The sequence below is a fragment of the Phocoena sinus genome, chromosome 16, assembly GCF_008692025.1.
Source record: "Phocoena sinus isolate mPhoSin1 chromosome 16, mPhoSin1.pri, whole genome shotgun sequence".
Lineage (NCBI taxonomy): Eukaryota > Metazoa > Chordata > Mammalia > Artiodactyla > Phocoenidae > Phocoena > Phocoena sinus.
The window spans coordinates 53992108-54010418 of NC_045778.1; the positions used below are offsets into that span (position 1 = coordinate 53992108).

The 18311-nt window shown below is 42.3% G+C and overlaps 1 protein-coding gene across 2 annotated transcripts in view; it reads right to left on the reverse strand.

Moving 5' to 3' along the window:
- PIK3AP1 (phosphoinositide-3-kinase adaptor protein 1) overlaps window positions 1–18311 on the reverse strand; it is a 113057-nt gene that overhangs the window by 31657 nt on the left and 63089 nt on the right. For both annotated transcript variants that reach the window (XM_032607781.1, XM_032607782.1), the window contains one exon: window positions 3047–3142. In XM_032607781.1, coding sequence (XP_032463672.1) covers window positions 3047–3142 — 96 coding nt within the window. The remainder of the gene's footprint in view (window positions 1–3046; window positions 3143–18311) is intronic.

Here is an 18311-nt window from a genome sequence, read left to right on the forward strand (position 1 = left end):
AGAAAGAGCTCGAAAATTTAAGGAACCAAGCAGATCTGAACGATACAATAACTGAAATTTTTAAATACACCAGAAGGAATTAATAGTAGATGAGATAATACAGAGGAACAGATCATTGAACTGGAAGACAGAATAGTGGAAATCACTCAAGCTGAACAGAAAAGAAGAAAAGTATTTTGGATTTCTGAAGGAGAAAAGAGAGCAAAAGGGGCAGAGAACATATCTGAGGAAATAATAGATGAAAACTTCCCTAACCTGGGAAAGGAAACAGACATTCAGGTCCAGGATACACAGAGAGTCCCAAACAAGATCAACCCAAAAAGGTCCACACCAAGACACATTGTAATTAAAATGGCAAAAATTAAAGCTAAAGGGAGGGGCTTCCCTGGTGGCGCAGTGGTTGAGAGTCCACCTGCCGATGCAGGGGATGAGGGTTTGTGCCCCGGTCCAGGAAGATCTCACATGCCACGGAGCGGCTGGGCCCGTGAGCCGTGGCCATTGAGCCTGAGCATCCGGAGCCTGTGCTCCACAATGGGAGAGGCCACGACAGTGAGAGGCCTACATACCGCAAAAAAAAAAAAAAAGACATAGAGTGGCTGAATTCATCTATGATGCCAGCATCACCCTGATACCCAAAGCAGACAAAGACATCAAAAAAAAGAAAATGACAGGCCAATATCCTTGATGAACATAGATGCAAAATTGTCCTCAACAAAATATTAGCAAAGGGAATTCAACAATGCATTAAAAGGATCATGCACCATGATGAAGTGGGATTTAATCCCAGGGATGCAAAAATGACTCAATATCTGCAAATCAATGAATGTGATACATCATATTAACAAATTAAAGAATGAATATCATATGATCATTTCAATGGATACAGAGAAAGCTTTCGACAAAATTCAACATCCATTTATGATCTCAACATAGTGGGTATAGAGGGAACACACCTCAACATAATAAAGGCCATATATAACAATCCCACAGCTAACATCATACACAATGGTGAAAAGCTGAAAACATTTCTGTTAAGATCAGGAACAACATAGTATTGGAAGTCCTAGCCATAGTAATCATACAAGAAAAACAAATAACAGGGACTTCCCTGGCGGCGCAGTGGTTAAGAGTCCGCCTGCCAATGCAGGGGACACGGTTCGATTCCTGGTCTGGGAAGATCCCATGTGCCACAGAGCAACTAAGCCCATGCGCTATGACTACTGAGCCTGCACTCTAGAGCCCATGAGCCACAACTACTGAGCCCATGCGCCACAATTACTGAAGCCCATGTGCCTAGAGCCTGTGTTCCGCAGCAAGACAAGCCACCACAATGAGAAGCCTGTTCACCGCAATGAAGAGTAGCCCCCACTCGCCACAACTAGAGAAAGCCCGCACGTGGCAACAAAAACCCAACACAGCTAAAAATAAATTAATTTAAAAAAAGGAATCCAAATCAGAAAGGAAAGAGAAAAATGGTCACTGTTTGCAGATAACATGATACTGTATATAGGAAATCCTAAAGATGCCATCAAAAAACTACTAGAACTTGTGGCGCTTCCCTGGTGGTGCAGTGGTTGAGAATCCTCCTGCCAATGCAGGGGACACGGGTTTGATCCCTTGTCTGGGAAGATCCCACATGCCACGGAGCAACTAAGCCCGTGCACCACAACGACTGAGCCTGTGCTCTAGAGCCCGTGAGCCACAACTACTGAGCCCGCGTGCCGCAACTACTGAAGGCCACGTGCCTAGAGCCTGTGTTCCACAACGAGAGAAGCCACCATAATGAGAAGCCCATGTACTGCAACGAAGAGTAGCCCCCACTCACCACTACTAGAGAAAGCCCGCGCACAGCAACAAAGACCCAACACAGCCCAAAAAACCCACAAAAAACTGTTAGAACTAGTAAATGAATTCAGTTAAGTTGCAGAATACAAAATTAACATACAGAACTCTGTTGTGTTCACTAATAATAAACTATAAGAAACAGAAATTAAGAAAAAAATCCCAATTATAATTGCATCAAAAAGAATAAAATACCTAGGAATAAATCTAACCAAAGAGGTAAAAGACCTGTACTCTGAACATTATACGACATTTATGAAAGAAACTGAAGACAACACAAATAAATGGAAAGATATACCACATTCGTGGATTGGAAGAATTAATATTGTTAAAATGACCAAAAAAAAAAAAAAAATGACCATACTACCCAAAGAAAACTATGGATTCAATGCAACTATGGATTTGATAGAGATCAAAATACGAATGCATTTTTCACAGAACTAGGACAAATAATTCTAAAATGTGTATGGAAACACAAAAGACTCCAAATAGCCAAAGCAATCTTGAGAAAGAAGAACAAAGCTGAAAGTATCATACTCTCTGATTTCAAACTATACTATAAAGCTATAGTAATCAAAACAGTATAGTATTGGCATAAAAATGGACTACTGTAGATCAATGAAAACAAATTGAAAGCCCAGAAATAAACTCATGCTTATATGATCAATTAATTTATGACAAAGGAGCCAAGAATACATGGGGGGCAAAGACAATCTCTTCATAAATAGTGGGAAAACTGGACAACATATATATAATCACTCTCCAATATAACCTTGACTTAATAATACCTGTTTATGTTCCCCTATGTTCTCCTCCTTCACCAGAAAGTAAAGTCTCTTGAGGGTATTGATTATATCTTATTTTCCTTTGTGTCCCCTAGCCCAACAACTAAAATAGTGCTTTGCTCATAGTAGGTACTCATTAAATTTTGGTCAAATAAAAATAAACAAGTGTATTTAAAAAGAAATTTGGCTAAAGGCAACTTGTTTAACCAAAGCAGTGGCTCCAGTGGTGGGAACTTCTGGCTTACTTGTAATAGGCTGATGGGGGAGCTCATGGGAATAGAGTGCCTTCAAGCACACCATGTGGCATGTACATGGCAGCCCATTCCTTCAGTGGAGCAACCCTCATAGGGAGCCAGGCAATAACTTACATTTATTTCTCTTTCCCTCTTTTTGCTTCCCTGCTCACTGCTGCAACTTACCTTCTAAAAACTTGCGGATCATAGAATCCTTAGTGGTCCGAGAGAAACCGTCTCTGGGGATTGGATTAGATGTACTGGCCTGAAGCATTTCAACATCTAGAAGGAAAAGGAGACTAAGAGTTTGTATGTTGTTCTTCCACACAGACAAGGACATTTTATAAGTGGATATACAAGGTTTGACAAATCAAGAGATTCAAGAATTCATTAAACCATCCATCCATCTAATCACCCATGCATCCATAGGTCCACGCATGCATCCATACATCCAATTAACTACCTACTCAATAAGGACACTCAGTAAATATGGGGTATAAAGGAGAGCAACATTTACAACCTTCAGGCCCTTTCCTAGACCACAGGACTCAAAAGGTATAGATATGCTCATTTATGTTTGAAAGAACTAGCTTAATTTTTAAATATATAACTGTAGTCTTTACAACAGCAAAAAAACCCACAAAATGACAACAACAAATAATTGGAGGCAGAAACAACAAAGAATGGATAGATTGTAATTTATTTAAACAATGAACCATTTTCAACAGTTAAAAAGGATGTATGGGAGCCACTCTACCAACATAGTACCATCTCAAAAACATAACAACCAGAACTCTATTTTTAGGTCATTCATGTAATTGGTCATTTATAAGGAAGAAGCACATAGACCTTTGGTTTTTCACTATTAAGCATAAACCCATGGGGACCAAAACTGTGTATGAAAACTATTCAATTGCCACAGCAGATTCTACTAAAACCTTAGTAACCAACATTACTTTACGTTACTTTGTGACTCTGAAGTATGCATTTTGGGAGCAAAATTTCAGCCTTGTGTTAAAAGCAGAACTTTGATAATATCAAGAGGTTGCGTTCAGTAAGGCATATCACACAGTTACTGGGGACTTGTTTGCTTAGGCAAAATATGTAGTTTGAAGTTGAATAGTATACTTTGAGAAAAAAAATCATTTGAATTTAATCAGTATACACAGATATACTGTTCCTACTACTTTGATCTTTGGGGACCAGTTAAATACAGTCTGGTGAATTTGTATGAAATATTTATATTTATATTACATTTTCCAAGAATATTAATTGAAAAGAGGTCATGGTCGTAAAGTTATGTTAAGGATAGTGAACTTCACATGACATAATCCTAGTTTTGAAACAAAATATCTGTATGTACATAGAAAAAAAGCCTGAAAGGCAATACATCAAAATGTATATAGTGGCTATTTCTGAAGTAGTATGGATAGGTCATGGACATTTCAGACCATGGACATTTTATTTTCTATTTTACACTTTTCTTTGTCTTCCAAATTATCCATAGTGGCTTCTGTTGCATTCATATATGAGAAAAACCCTATCAGCACTTTTTTAAAAGGTCTAGGTAATTATGATCAAGTATGTACAATTAGATTCCCAAAGCAAAAATAATTTCAGGTTATTAAAAAAAATTATGGCTCACCTGTCAATTACCAGATTACCGATTTTCTAATTATAAAACATACTGATTTTTTAAAAATTTATTTATTTCTTTATGTATTTATTTTTGCCTGCATTGGGTCTTCCTTGCTGCGCGCGGGCTTCCTGTAAGTTGCGGCAAGTGTGGGCTACTCTTCGTTGCGGTGCGCAGGCTTCTCATCGCGGTGGCTTCTCTTGTTGCGGAGCACGGGCTCTAGGCGCGTGGGCTTCAGTAGCTGTGGCACGCGGGCTTCAGCAGTTTTGGCTCGCGGGCTCTAGAGTGCAGGGTCAGTAGTTGTGGCGCACGGGCTTAGCTGTTCCGTAGCATGTGGGATCTTTCTGGACCAGGGATCGAACCTGTGTCCCCTGCATTGGCAGGCAGATTCTTAACCACTGTGCCACCAGGGAAGTCCATACTAATTTTTAAACTTTCCAGTGACCAGATATTACATTATTACATAGCATAGCTCTTATCCGACCTTGTTTCAAACTTTGACAATCTTTTAATAATCTAAATATAAATTTTGTGACCATAAAATAAAACAAAACACAATGTTGAGTGAAAAAGTTGCAGACTGGTGTTTGCAGTATATAAAGTATTTTATATAAAGTAGTTTTCAGTATATAAAGTACTTTATATAAAGTTTTAAGGTCTATAAAATGATACTACATGTAGTTTATGAATTCATAAATATCTAGTAAACATATGAAAACATGTTGAAATGCTGGAAAGGATAAATGTTGAGTTCATGGTAGGGGTTACCTCTGGGAGGGAGGGAGGGCAATCAGGTTCCAGAGGGGGTTCATAGGGGGCTATAATATGTAATTTTTTAAAAAAAGATCTGAGACAAAAGAAAAAAAAACACATTCTTGATGAATCAGAATCTTTAAGAAATACAACATTTTTGAAAATTAATATGCTACCTTTTGCCCCCAAAGGGGGAAAATAAGATTCTATTTTTGTATTTTCCTGTATATGCAAAAAAGAAACTCTGGAAGGAGATATAAGAAATTAAGATCAATGGTTTCCTGGGAACTAGAAAGATGACAGACAAGGACTGGAGAAAGGTTTTTTCACTGTTCATCTTTTTGTATTCTAGTTTTTCTATCCTATTGAAAAAATAAAGGAAAGAAATGCAGAGCTCTGATCATGTTTTCGTTACCTTAAATATTATCCAAAAAAAGGGAAGATAAAGCAATTCCCTTTTTCTACCTTTTCAGTTTAATGTTTCTTGAAATGTGTGTAGTGGAGACATTACATTGAATATAATGTACCTTGATGACCTCTGGTCCAGAGCCCTGTAATTCCAAATGAGTAAACTGTTAATTCAGTGAACTTCTCTTGTCAACACTGAATTCTTTAAAGTAAACCGTAGAGAGATTAGGGTGACTGTACTGATCCTGAAACACACCTAGAAGTGTTTTAATTTTAAAAATAAATTTCTGGGACTTCCCTGGTAGTCCAGTGGGTAAGACTCTGAGCTCCCAATGCAGAGGGCCTGGGTTCGATCCCTGGTCTGGGAACTAGATCCCACATGCATGCCACAACTAAGAAGTCCACATGCTGCAACTAAAGATCCCACATGCCGCAACTAAGACCCGGCACAGCCAAAATAAATAAATAAATAAATATTTTAAAAAATTTTCTAAGAACTCACAATTCATTCCTTAAAAATTCAAGACCAGAAAAATGCCACTTATTTGAGATTTCTATTTAAATTGCTTAATTGTGGTTTTATGGGACATGTTTCTCATGGAGTTAGAAAATTGGGAAGAAAGACATATCCTACAGGTGTGCCTTACTGGGAGCAGGACCCTCCTCTACCCTCCTGACTCCTACCCCTACAATACCTCACCCCTTAGCTGCCTGACCCTGACCCAGCCAACTTTTGAAACTCTTCATTCACACAACAATAAAACACAGAGGAAAAGACCCTGAAGGAAAGACTTGCTTGCATCAGACACCCCTAGAGATGAGAGGAGGGAAAAGTTTTGTGGACCTATTGTTGGGCTCTGTCATGCCCAGTGCTGCATCCTCCAGGAAACCACAGCCCCCTCAGGCTCCAGCATCTCTAAGAACCTAGTGAGGGCAGAGCAGCATCAGGACAGTTTCAATCACCAATAACCAGATTTCCCAGGCTGGCAACACCAGAGCGCAAACCTCACACACACAATCGGCCACCCCCACTGACAGTGGTAAAAGAGACACGCATGGCCTAGCTACTTCACTAACAAAGTTCAGTTTGAGACAACTGATTTCCACATCTGAGATGTAGCTGCAAAATTGAAGGAGCTACAAAGAGTGTTGGAAAAACAAAATGTAGAAGAAAAATGGAAACAGCAAGAGCAGCCCTGGCTGGACCTGGCACGCTTCTATAACAAGGAGGCAGGCTTCTGTCCCTAGTACTATGACCCCATCATAATGTGCTGAATTTTATGTAGGTTAAAGAAAGAATTTTAAAAAGAAAAGAGAGAAAAAAGAATGAGCACCAGTAATGCTACAACGCACTGAGGATGCAACATCATTGCTATGGCATTCTTGCCCCGAATTTATAACCTCAGTCCAATCACAGAAAGCATCTGACAAACCCAAACTAAAGGGCATGCTACAAAATAACTGATTGGTGTTCTTCCAGAGTGTCAAGATGAGGAAAGACTGAGGAACTGTTACACATTGGAGGAGACTAAGGAGAATAACAGCATGCACTGCAGGATCCTATCTAGGTTCAGCATCTAGTCCTACCTACGAACAGAAAAAGAACATTAGGGGGAAAACCAGTGAAATTTTGAACAAGGTCTGAAGGTTAGTTAGTGGAATTGCACCAATGTTTATTTCTCAGCTTTAGTAACTGTACTCTGGTTATGTAAGATGTTAATATTAGGGAAATCTGGGTGAAAAGTATACAGGAAGGGTAGCATTTTTGCAACTTTTCTCTAAATCTAAAAGTACTTCAAAATAAAAGGTTTTTTTTTTTTTTTAAGAAGAAGAACAGGTAGGAGGGAAAGAGATGACAAAAGGAGAGGAAGAAATGCAACAGCAAAACTAAAGAAGCATAAGCCCTGGGAATGACCTACGCTGACCCTTTCCTGTCCATCTACACTATCAAGTCACCTTCCAGGGACTCCTGTGAGCCACGCACCTCTGGGTACGATGAACAAGGCAGGGCTAAATGACCACCTGTGACAAACAAATCTTTTTACTCTACAGTCACGCTTTCACTGGTGGTTAAGAGCATGACTTTGGAAGGAGACAAACTAGGATCTGCTAAAGATCAGTCCTGAGACATTAGTAGAATTATTTCTCCTCCTTGAGGCACCCTAAAAGGATGGTGAGAGGTTTGGGCACTGTGGTCAGAATGCATAGTTTCCAATTTTGACTCTTCCACTTCTGACTATAGGACTGCAACACCCACCCGTCCAACTGACTTTTAGATCCAACTTTTTGGATCCAGCTGATCATTTGGACTCACAAGATGACCGTGGGCCGTGCTGGTGCCAGTCTACTCAGAAGGATGGAGGATACAGACCAGCAGGACAGTACCAAGCAGCCTTCCTCATCGAGGGCAGTCTTTACACCAATCCAGCAACTCCTACGCAAGGAGACATGGTCCATATCAGGCAGGTGGAGAAGCTGCCATGGTGTCTCAAAGGAGCAGCATTTCTCAACTCTGGAGTTTATTAGCAACTCCTGAGGCATTAGCTTCCAGGGTCCCCATAAGAGGCATCCAGAGACATTGCCCTCAGGGAAGCCCAAAGTATGGTGTCCCTTTCAGGTATTTATAGTTTACATACAACTCCTCTCAGTTCCAGATGCAATTTACCACCAATTAGGGGTCATTTTTATCATAGGCAATGTTGCCTAGAGACATAATTGACATATGGCTTTTATCAGGTCACCAGGGTAACAGAGTGGAAGTCAACAAAGGTCAAATTCTCCTGCAGAAAGGGAAATGAGAGCTGTTACATTAACTCTTTGCCCACAATTTTCTTGGGCCAAGTTGTTTACATCCTCTCAGGATCTGTTTTCCTGTCTGTAAAATGGTGATAATAATAGTACATACATCATAGGTTTGTCATGAGTATTAAATGAGAAGCACAGTGCTTAGCACATAGGAGGTGCTAAATGCACGTTAGCTGCTATTATTACTGTTATCTTTATTATTAAATTCTACACCCACGCTAATGTCCTAAGTAGAGAACAATTTTAAAAAGAGGACTTCATTTGTACTTTTTAATAGTAACTTTATTTGTTTGAAGTCAAGTCTCCTCCTTCAGAGTAATAAATGCTTATGGGTTAATTCTCACATCTGAATATCCACACATATTTTCAAATTACCTTTCCTAGTAAAGAATTACACCCAATCAATATTTTTATATTGAATATACTTAAAGCAAGGAGGCATTGTAAGATAACAAACGATAATTCTTCACCATGGAATTATGTGTGGAAACCTGACTCACAAACAAGGCTTGCCAGGCATTGTCTTGATCATGGCTCCTGAACACCAAGTCCAGGCTGGACGGAGCTGGAGGCTTCTTTCCTCCTTGGCCAACGCTCTGCCGCTGCAGTCCAGACCTGACTTGGAGGCCCCATGCCCATTACCTTGTGCTTTCCTGAGGCTTACCACATTTTTTATTAGAGGGCTCAGCAATGAGCACCAAGGGGAAATTCTAGCAGCTCTTCAGTCGCTTCTGGCCCCACCCCATACTGCCGGGATCACAGGTAGAGGCTGATCTTAAGGTCAGAGCCTAAAGCCAGAGGATCTGAGGCTTGGCTGAAAGAGCATGATGGAGGCAGGGGCACAGGGAGGAGATGCGTGGTCTGCAGACACATGAGAAGGCCTGGAAGTCAGCTGTAAAGGCCCTGACAAGGGCTGGAGCCAAGTGAATGGTCTGCATTCGGGCGACAAATGTAAGTCAGAGAAAGGCAGCAGTCAAGGCCAGGCAAGCAATAGAGGTCCAGGACACTGACTGATAATGTCTGTAAAATGGTGATAATAATAGTACGTATCTCATAGGTTTGTCATGAGTACTAAATGAGAAGCACAGTGCCTAGCACATAGGAAGTGCTAAATGAATGTTAGCTGCTATTATTACTATTGTTACCATTATCTTTATTATTAAAGCAGGTCAAGATCACAGTCAGAGGTGGTGATTACCAGCGTGTACTTTGATATCCTGGAGACCTGGGTTCAAGCCCTGGCTCTGATTCTTAGCAGCTCTGTGTCCTTGGACAAGTTACTTGATATCACTAAGCTTTCATATCTCCATCTGTAAAGTGGGTATGGATAACAGTACCTACCTCATAGGAAGACTGTATGAACCAATTGAGACGATGCTTATAAAATGTTTAGCAACAGTACTAGGCACTAAATATTAATGGTTATCATTATATTGAGGCAACCTAGACAGTTTATTAGCTTGCTATTGTTGCTGTAGCAAATTACCACAAACTTAGTGACTTAAAACAACACCCAGTTCTGTAGTTCAGAGGTCTGAAATGGGTCTCACCAGGCTAAATCAAGGTTTCAGCTGGACTGCGTTCCCTTCTGGGAGATCTAGGGGAGGTTCAGTCTTCTTGCCCTTTCCAGCTTCTAGAGGCCCTGCACTCCTCGGCATGAGGCCCTCTTCTTCCATCTTCAAAGCCAGTAATGTTGGACAGAAAGCTCAGCTGAACTGAGTCCTTCTCATGGTGCCATCTCTGGTCTAACCTGATTCCTTCTTTTACGTTTTTTTTTGGCCACGACCAGGGCCAGAGATTGAACCCAGGCCACCGCAGTGAAAGTGCTGAGTCCTAACCAGTGGGTCACCAGGAAATTCCCATCTTTCTTCTACTTTTAAGGACCCTTGTGATTATACTGTGCCCACCCTGATAATCCAGGATATTCCCATTATTTTAAGGCCAGCTGATTAGCAACCTTAATTCCATCTGCAACTTTCATTCCCCTTTGCCATGTAATCTAGCATATTCATAGGTTCAGGGGCATTATTCTGCCTACCACAGGTAAGACCAAACGTGAGCACAGTCAACCTGTCATGAATTTCCTTCCCATGTGGGACTGGCGAGGGGAGTGGGCACAGGGACCAGGGTGCACTCAAGCAAGTCCATCATGTCATGTCCACATATGGACTCAGTAGCCCTGGCCTGATGTGGGCACAGGCCTCTGTTGAGTCTCTGTAGGTGCACTGCCTTAAATGAAGAAAAATACTTTTCTTTCCATTTATATTTTAAATAAAATGATTATTTTTATACTGAGTTCAACGTTAAGTATCTTTGAATTAGACCAGAAACAGTGGATACACACATTGGCCTCCATGTCCCTATTGTGTACTCAAGGCAAACATCCCTATTCAATCATAGCACTCTTTGTGGCCTCAGAATCCTTCTCACAGCTCCCCAAGCACTCAACACCAGCTAACTGACACTGACACATGAAATTACTTTTAAAACACTATTTGCCATAGCTATATTAGGCAGTAAGTCCTAGTAGTAGCAGATACTACTTTCGTAATAATAAAGAAGAGAAAAGAAAAAGTACCTGGTAGTTTGGAGTTAATGAGAGATAAAACCCTCAGACTGTAAATTTGACAACCCATGCGTACATACAACCCAGGCACACAGTAACACATGAGCGACTGAAATAGAAAATTCTGGAGGTGAAGGGAGTCCGTTTCCAGACAAAGGACATTTTGAAAAGGAAAGCACAGCAACAGATCCCTGCGTCCCTGGACGCTCAGGGTTTGTACTTCAGATTCTAAGCATTTAACCTTCACCACTTAGATAAACTGAAATGTGCTGAAACCTGCTGGTCTAAGGAAAAAGTGCAAAGTTCTTTCATTTCATTGGGAAAAAAACCCAAAACAATAACAAGGAAACTCTGGGGCCACAGTCTCCTTCTGGGAAAAGCAGCTGCAGCGTTACACTATACTTTTTCAAAGGAGTCAATCCCAAAGAAACCATTCCTGGGAAGAAAGAAGCTTGAACAGATGAAGAGAAGGCAGGCAGGCAAGTAATTAAGGAATGAGTCAAGAGCAATAACTAATTTTCAAAGAAGCTCATATGATACTCCTCATGGGACATAAATCTAGATCACTCGGCTGCAGTGGAAACTCCATCCAGATTATGTGTTGTTAATTTAACAGAAAACCTAATCTGAGTATGTAATACAGTAAAATGTCGGATACTGAGAAACTATTCTTCTGGAAAGGCTCTCAAACCCTGAAATCAGGCCAAAAGAATTTTTTTTCAGTAAGTGCTTTTGTGGCCAGAAAAGAGGCTTAGAACAAGGATCAGCATGGTAAAACATGTGAAGAAAACCTGAAACCCGATTGGTTCCATCTGCACACAGGTGGAACGGACTGCTGTGATTGACCATGTCAATAAGAAAGTCCAACCTTCCCATACCCTCATGGAGAAGTGAGGGGAAGCAGAGAGATAGACAGAGACAGAGAGGCAGAGACAGGGACAGAGAGAAAGAGATAGTCACACACATGCAGAGGTGGTGGGGGGAGAGGGAGAGAAAGGGAGAGAGACAATGAGACAATGAGACACAAAGAAAGAGAGAGTTGGGGGAGGGGAGAGACAGAGACAGAAACAGAGACAGAGAAACAGAGACAGAGAGAAGAGAAATGGCAGTCTGAAATTAGAGGTGCTAAGGAGTGACTTGACACTGAAAAAGAAGCTAAGCATGAAAGGCTTAGGAGAGGCAGCATGCTAAGTTTCGTGGATTTCTTAGCAGACAGCAAGTACCTTAGTGCGCTGCTCCTGGTAAGCACACAGCCCCTCTGTCTTGCAGGAATGAGTCCACGGGATGAGCTCCTGATCTGGTGTAGTGGGTACTATGACTTGCTAAGTCACAGGCACCCCTCCCCCAATCCATTCTCTACTAGCTGCCCTCTTGAGGGCACCGTGTCTTTTTCCTCAATCGTACTGTCACAGCTTGTAGTTATATATTCAGTTATGCAGTACCTTTGTTTAATATCCAACTCTCCCTCTAGAAGGGAAGCTCTGGAAGGCAGAGATCATGCCAGCTTATTTACTGACTCCTCATCACCCAGCACAGTGACTTAAACACTCAAGGGGGTCGATAAATGTTGTTGAATGAATGAAGGTGAGAATGGACAAACTAACGGGTAATAAGCAAATGAATACATGGATATGGAGATCTTGGGGCTTTGTTAAGGAATCTGGGCATTTCCCAAGCTGAGAAAAGAGAAGGGCAATTCAGGCAGCAGGAACAGCACAAGCAAATGTATGGAGACAAGAAAGAAAAGGCAGCTGGGAACAGCCAAAGACGTCCCACCTTCAGGGACATCTAACAGGTATCTCACTACCACCTATCGGGGAAGTGACGTCCTTGCACTGGAACATCAACAATCAATTCCACACCACAACATCTAGGATGATTTCTTATTTTCTGGTAACTCTCAAATTCAAGAAATAATCGAGCACCTGTTGTGTACAGCCTGTGGATGATACACGCTTCCTAACTGAAGTAGGAGCAGGTAAGCAGAGGAGCGTGTACATAACCAGAGTGCAAAATAATCTGCATGCCGTGCCCGGGGAGGGTGTGACCCACAGCTGTGCAGGTGCAGAGGGGAGCAAGGTCGCTGCTGATGGTGAGGATTTTATCTTATTAATTTAAAAACATTCAATCCAGCATGCTTTCACTAAGTGCCTATCTCCACAACACAGTTCTTGTACATCTAGAGGAGGGAAAAGCTACAGAAGTCAGGAAGTGCCCTGAGGATCCCTCTGCTTCACCAGGTCAGTTTCAGCCCCAGACAAGACAGGAACAGCCAGCCCTGCCTCAGAGGGAGTTCCTTGCTGGTAAGACCTCATGCCTTGCACCCAGCCCCACTGCCTCTACGGCACTTCTTGGCTCTACTAGCCAGGGTCTTCCCAAGATGAATAGCAGGAGGATGGCAGAGACTCCGCGGCTGCAGGAAGGAAGACTCTTGAGAGAAAAGTGTGCAGATGGAGGAGATATGGGAACATATGTGTATATATGGCTGATTCATTTTGTTGTAGGGCAGAGGCTAGCATACCATTGTAAAGCAATTATACTCCAATAAAGATGTTAAAAAAAAAATGTGCAGATGGGGAAGGCAACATGTTCCAGTAACTTAATTTTACTTACAAATGGTCCTTCAGGTGGGCTCAGACCTTACATGGCTGGGCTATGAGGCTGTTCACTGGGCCCAGTTATGGCCCCAGCTCAGAGAGGACCCTGCTCACAGAGACTGTAACCAGAGAGCTCCAGTAAAGAAAACACTGCTGGAGATGATCTGTTACAAAGACGCAGTTACCAAGGAGGTTGCTAAGGGAAGTCAGCAAGTTAGCTGGGGCTAAGTTGGCTCTCCACTGCACACAAACTTGAGCCACAGACCCAGGTGGAGGGAGCAGGGGCGCAAAAGAAACGTTCAACGCGAGAGTCACAAGAAGCAGAACAGCCCTCTGGGATGGATTAGAGTGACACGTGTGAGTTTAGTCTCTAGTAGCGAGACATTGCATCTTTCTCCTTTTACTCTTCTCTCCTGATGCAGAAAGACAGACCTCTGAGATAGTCAAGCAGCACTAAATCCACAAGTGGATTACCTTTGTAACAGCTGGACAAGGGCCTCCCAGAAATGGCTCCTGAGGCCTTAGTACCCAGAGCCTTATCAAAGTGCCCAGTCACTGGGTGAGGCTTTCCACACAAAACGTATTACCTAAGTCAAAGGACCACCAGGACCACCGTATCATTCTCTGAAGGCAGGGTTAGAAGCAAACGAAGTAAATGAGAAAAAAATCAGGAGATAGTGAAGACACCCAAAGAGAGGTGTGTTGTGATTTTTAGTTAGTGTTTGCAGACGCTTACCCTAAGAACATTTATTTCTTACATAGTACGGTGCGGAAAATGATGGTTTAAATCTGTGGGCGTTTGAACACAAAATTCTCAAGAGAATTGAGAGCAAAGTTGAAAGTCTGATAACAAAGACGTAGTTACCACCTGGTGGCAGCATATTTAAACTAAAGACAGTATGAGGAATGTGTGTGTGTGTGTGTGTGTGTGCGCGCGCACGCGCGTGTGCACACGCACCCACGCACGCAAGTTCAGGGGAAGGATCATAAAATCTCAGGATCAGAACCCAACATTGCCGCCCAGCCAATTCATTCAACGCTGGGAGTTTCCCTGACAATCTTCCTACTTAGTGCTTGTTTGGATTCCCTCTGGGGACCTCATTACTATCCCCTTTCCAAAACTCAAGTCAGAAAGAGGTAGATTTGTCCCAACACGATCAGATGACCTCCAAAGCTGTGGTAAGGAGATGGCATAGAGCCTGCACTCCATAAAGTTTGTCCTGTGAGTGAATGAATGAATGAGTGAGCGAGTGAGTCAGCTAGTGAATAAACACGGCCTAGTTTCCTTTTTATTTTCAGCCTCTAGGGTTGAATGGTAACAAAACAAATGATAACCTCCGCTATTTAGATTTAGGAAATAGCTCCCCTGTAAGTATCCGTCCCAGGGCTGGCAAGTTCTGACCCTAGAAGAAGGGCAGGTCAGGAGGGTCCTCTAGCTCAGTGGGCAGCTGACAGACTTGACCCCTGGGAATATGCAGACCCAGATTCCTGACCTAGTTCTCCCTCGATTAGACTTAAGTAAGTTACTAAATCTTGAAGCCTTAGCGGTCTCCTCTATAAAATGAAGATAACTTTATCCACCAAGCCCCAGGACGCTCAGATGAGATCACAGAGATGAAAGCAGTGTGTTGACTTGAAAGGGCCAGAAGATTACTGTGCTGGCTGGTGTTACAAATATGCATCTTAGATTTATCAGTCTGTCCTACTTATTTATGACCTAAACTGCCTTCTCCCCTAGAGAGTCACTGGTAGTAAGATGAATGGTTCCTCCCCAGGTACAAGTGGCTGCTGCTTCTGGACCAGTAGGTAAGTGGTCATTCTCAAGATTAAACCACAGAGACAGAAACACAAATCATATCTAGATTCAGAAAATTCAGAGTTTATATGATCTGGCAAGTGAAAACTGCAGTGGGTTTCCTCTGCCCGTTCCCCAAACAGCAGAATTCTACAGCCTGCCTGTTGGTGGCCTCCTTCTAGCTCCACGGCAACCAGAATTCCCCACCCCCCCACCCCCTGGAACTTTACAAGATGCCAACTGGCCGCAAACCAGGCAAGCTCCATAGCACTCCACCGCCTTGGTAAGTGCTGAAAAGGCTCAGCGCTCACGCTGTGAGAGGCCCAGCAGACAGGAGTAATGGGATGGCTGCTGTTAGCATTCTGTACAGCTTTGCACTGCTGTGGTGGGGGGATTTCCTGTGTTGGAGCATCTAGAGGGATAAGAGGTGTTAAGGCTCTCTGTCAACACTAAACCAACTGCCAGTAAAGTGCAGGATCCTTCAATTCAACTGCCCCACCGTAGGGACACAGGGCAGAAATGATGATGCATGGTCTCTGGCTTCCCAGAGGGGTACTAGTTTTTCTCCAAATGTTCTTTTGTTAATGAGTCTCTGTTCCAGACTGAAAAGGACTGTGTCTTCCCTCCATCCCGTTGTCTCACCGAAAACCAGGAGTGGGAGCGGCAAGTGGCAGAAACACAGATGCTCCAGAATGCTTGTTGGGTACATGGAGAGATGGATGGATGTGCGAGGGTAGGGGGCGCCAGAGGCTGTCTTGTGAGCTAACATCTGGGCCGCGAAAACAGGAGGTGTGGCTGGAGCTGCTAGATGGTTTTTCTAAAAGAAACCACGACTAAAATTTGTGGTGTTAGATGGAAACTTCTGGCACAGAATAAGGAATATGGTCCTAAAGACAGAGAGACCTGGGTTCAAACCTGGACTCTATCACTTATTAGCTGTGAGACTTTGGTGGAGTTGCTTAACCCCTCTGTGTCTCAGTTTCCTCATTTGTAAAGCGCAGGTTAATAAAAGCACCCCTGTATGGTTGCTTTGAGGATTCAGTGAGGTAGAGGATGTGGATGGTGAGGATGACACCTTCTCTCCTCACCTTCCTGCTGGGTTACGGCTCATTCGGGAAGAGCTTCCACAAGTACTTCAAGTCCTTCCAGTTAGATGCTGAGAGAGAGCCTCTACCTTTCTTTCCCTCTTTCTTCTCCTCCCCCAGAGGCACAGCCAGTCTGACTAGCAAGCACCTAACAACCACTGGACCACATCTTCCAGGTGTTAGGGTTGCAGTGTCAAAGGCTCTGCTGGTGTCAGGGTTCACCTCTGGCCCCCTGACCCACCCACATTTCCTGCTCCAAAGCACCCTCTTAATGCCTGCTTTTCCACTCATGGATGGTTAAATCAGGCCCAACTCCTTGTGGGCCCAGGTCCCCGCAGTCTTCTCCTCAGGCTGAAAATTGGCAATACTCAATCTAGCCCATTCCAGAAATTCCTCTATCAATAAAGCTGATGGATGCATTGATAGGTATTTGTCTTGTCTTTCTTGAATCTATTAATTAGACCAGAGGGAAGGAGGGAGAAGTTGTAGGCAGTGTTTCAGAGCTCTTAGCATCTCGTAGCAAATGGTGGTAACATATAAAGAAGGCCCTTAGAGGGCCGGTTGTGTGGTCCTCCTGCTTCAACCCTGATATGTGCATCGAAAGCCAATGTTTATTTAGACCAGTGGTTCTCAAGGGGAGTGGCACTGCCCTCTTGAGGGTGTTTGGAAAATCTATGAGGGTATTTTGGGTTGTCACCATGATGCAGGGACACTACTGGCATTTAGCAGAAGGGAGAAAGATGCTAGACAACCTTCAGGGTGAGGGACAGCCTTGTTTTGTGTCCCTCATGACTTTTAAATATTTCACTAGATACACATATGGGTTAAAAAAATAACTGCTTATGATACATATTTATACATATGTGTATATTTGTACATATCTGTTTATATGTATATGTGTATTTTTTAAAATTTAATATCAGCAGGTATAAGGAAAAATATGGGCAAAAATCCCCACCAAACTATTACAAGTGCTATATCAGTTGGTTGAGTGGAGTCATGAACTTTTAATAACTCGGTTATACATTTCTTTTTTGTTTCCAATTTTTGGAAGAATGTATTATTTTTGCTATTAAAAAGAATTAAGATAAACAAAAATGGGCAAAATTTGTTAAGCAATTTACAAAAAAAAATCATATCTTGGAGATATGATATTTTGGAAATAAGTTTATTATATATTAATCCAGTAAAATCAGGTTATCAAAAAAACCCTGCTTATAATTTTCTGAGCCTAGAAGCTAAATTGCTTCATTTATAAAATACAACTTGTATTTTTGCATGGTTTTGATATACACCAAATTTTCCAGGAATTCAATTACTATGAAAATGGAGAAGAGAATGTGAGGAATCATTCACCATTTAGGAAAATCCAGGCATTGATGCCAGCGCTGCTGGTGGTATCCAAGTCACTGATACAATAAACATGTAGGTCAGCACTTGAGGCTGTGACATTGGCAGTGACTCTGAGTGTAGGTGACTGCAACTGACTAATGCACTATGTCCTTGCATGGAGGCACATCTGAGCATTTCCTCTCCTATGAGTTCTCTTCTATATTTCAATTGGGACTTATATTTGATTTCTAAAAATTTCATAGGTAGGTAGGTTATATTATATGTATCTCATGTCAGGGTAGTAGCGGGGGCATTACAAAATGTTTGCTATAAAAAGGGCCCGTTGGAACTGACAAAGTCAAAAGCCACTGGTTTCACTTCTGGATCACAAGGCAACACCTTCATCGACTCTGACTTCCAGGCCCTTGCTTAAACTTTCCAGTCACACAGCAGAGTCATAGCAGAGGAAGTCTG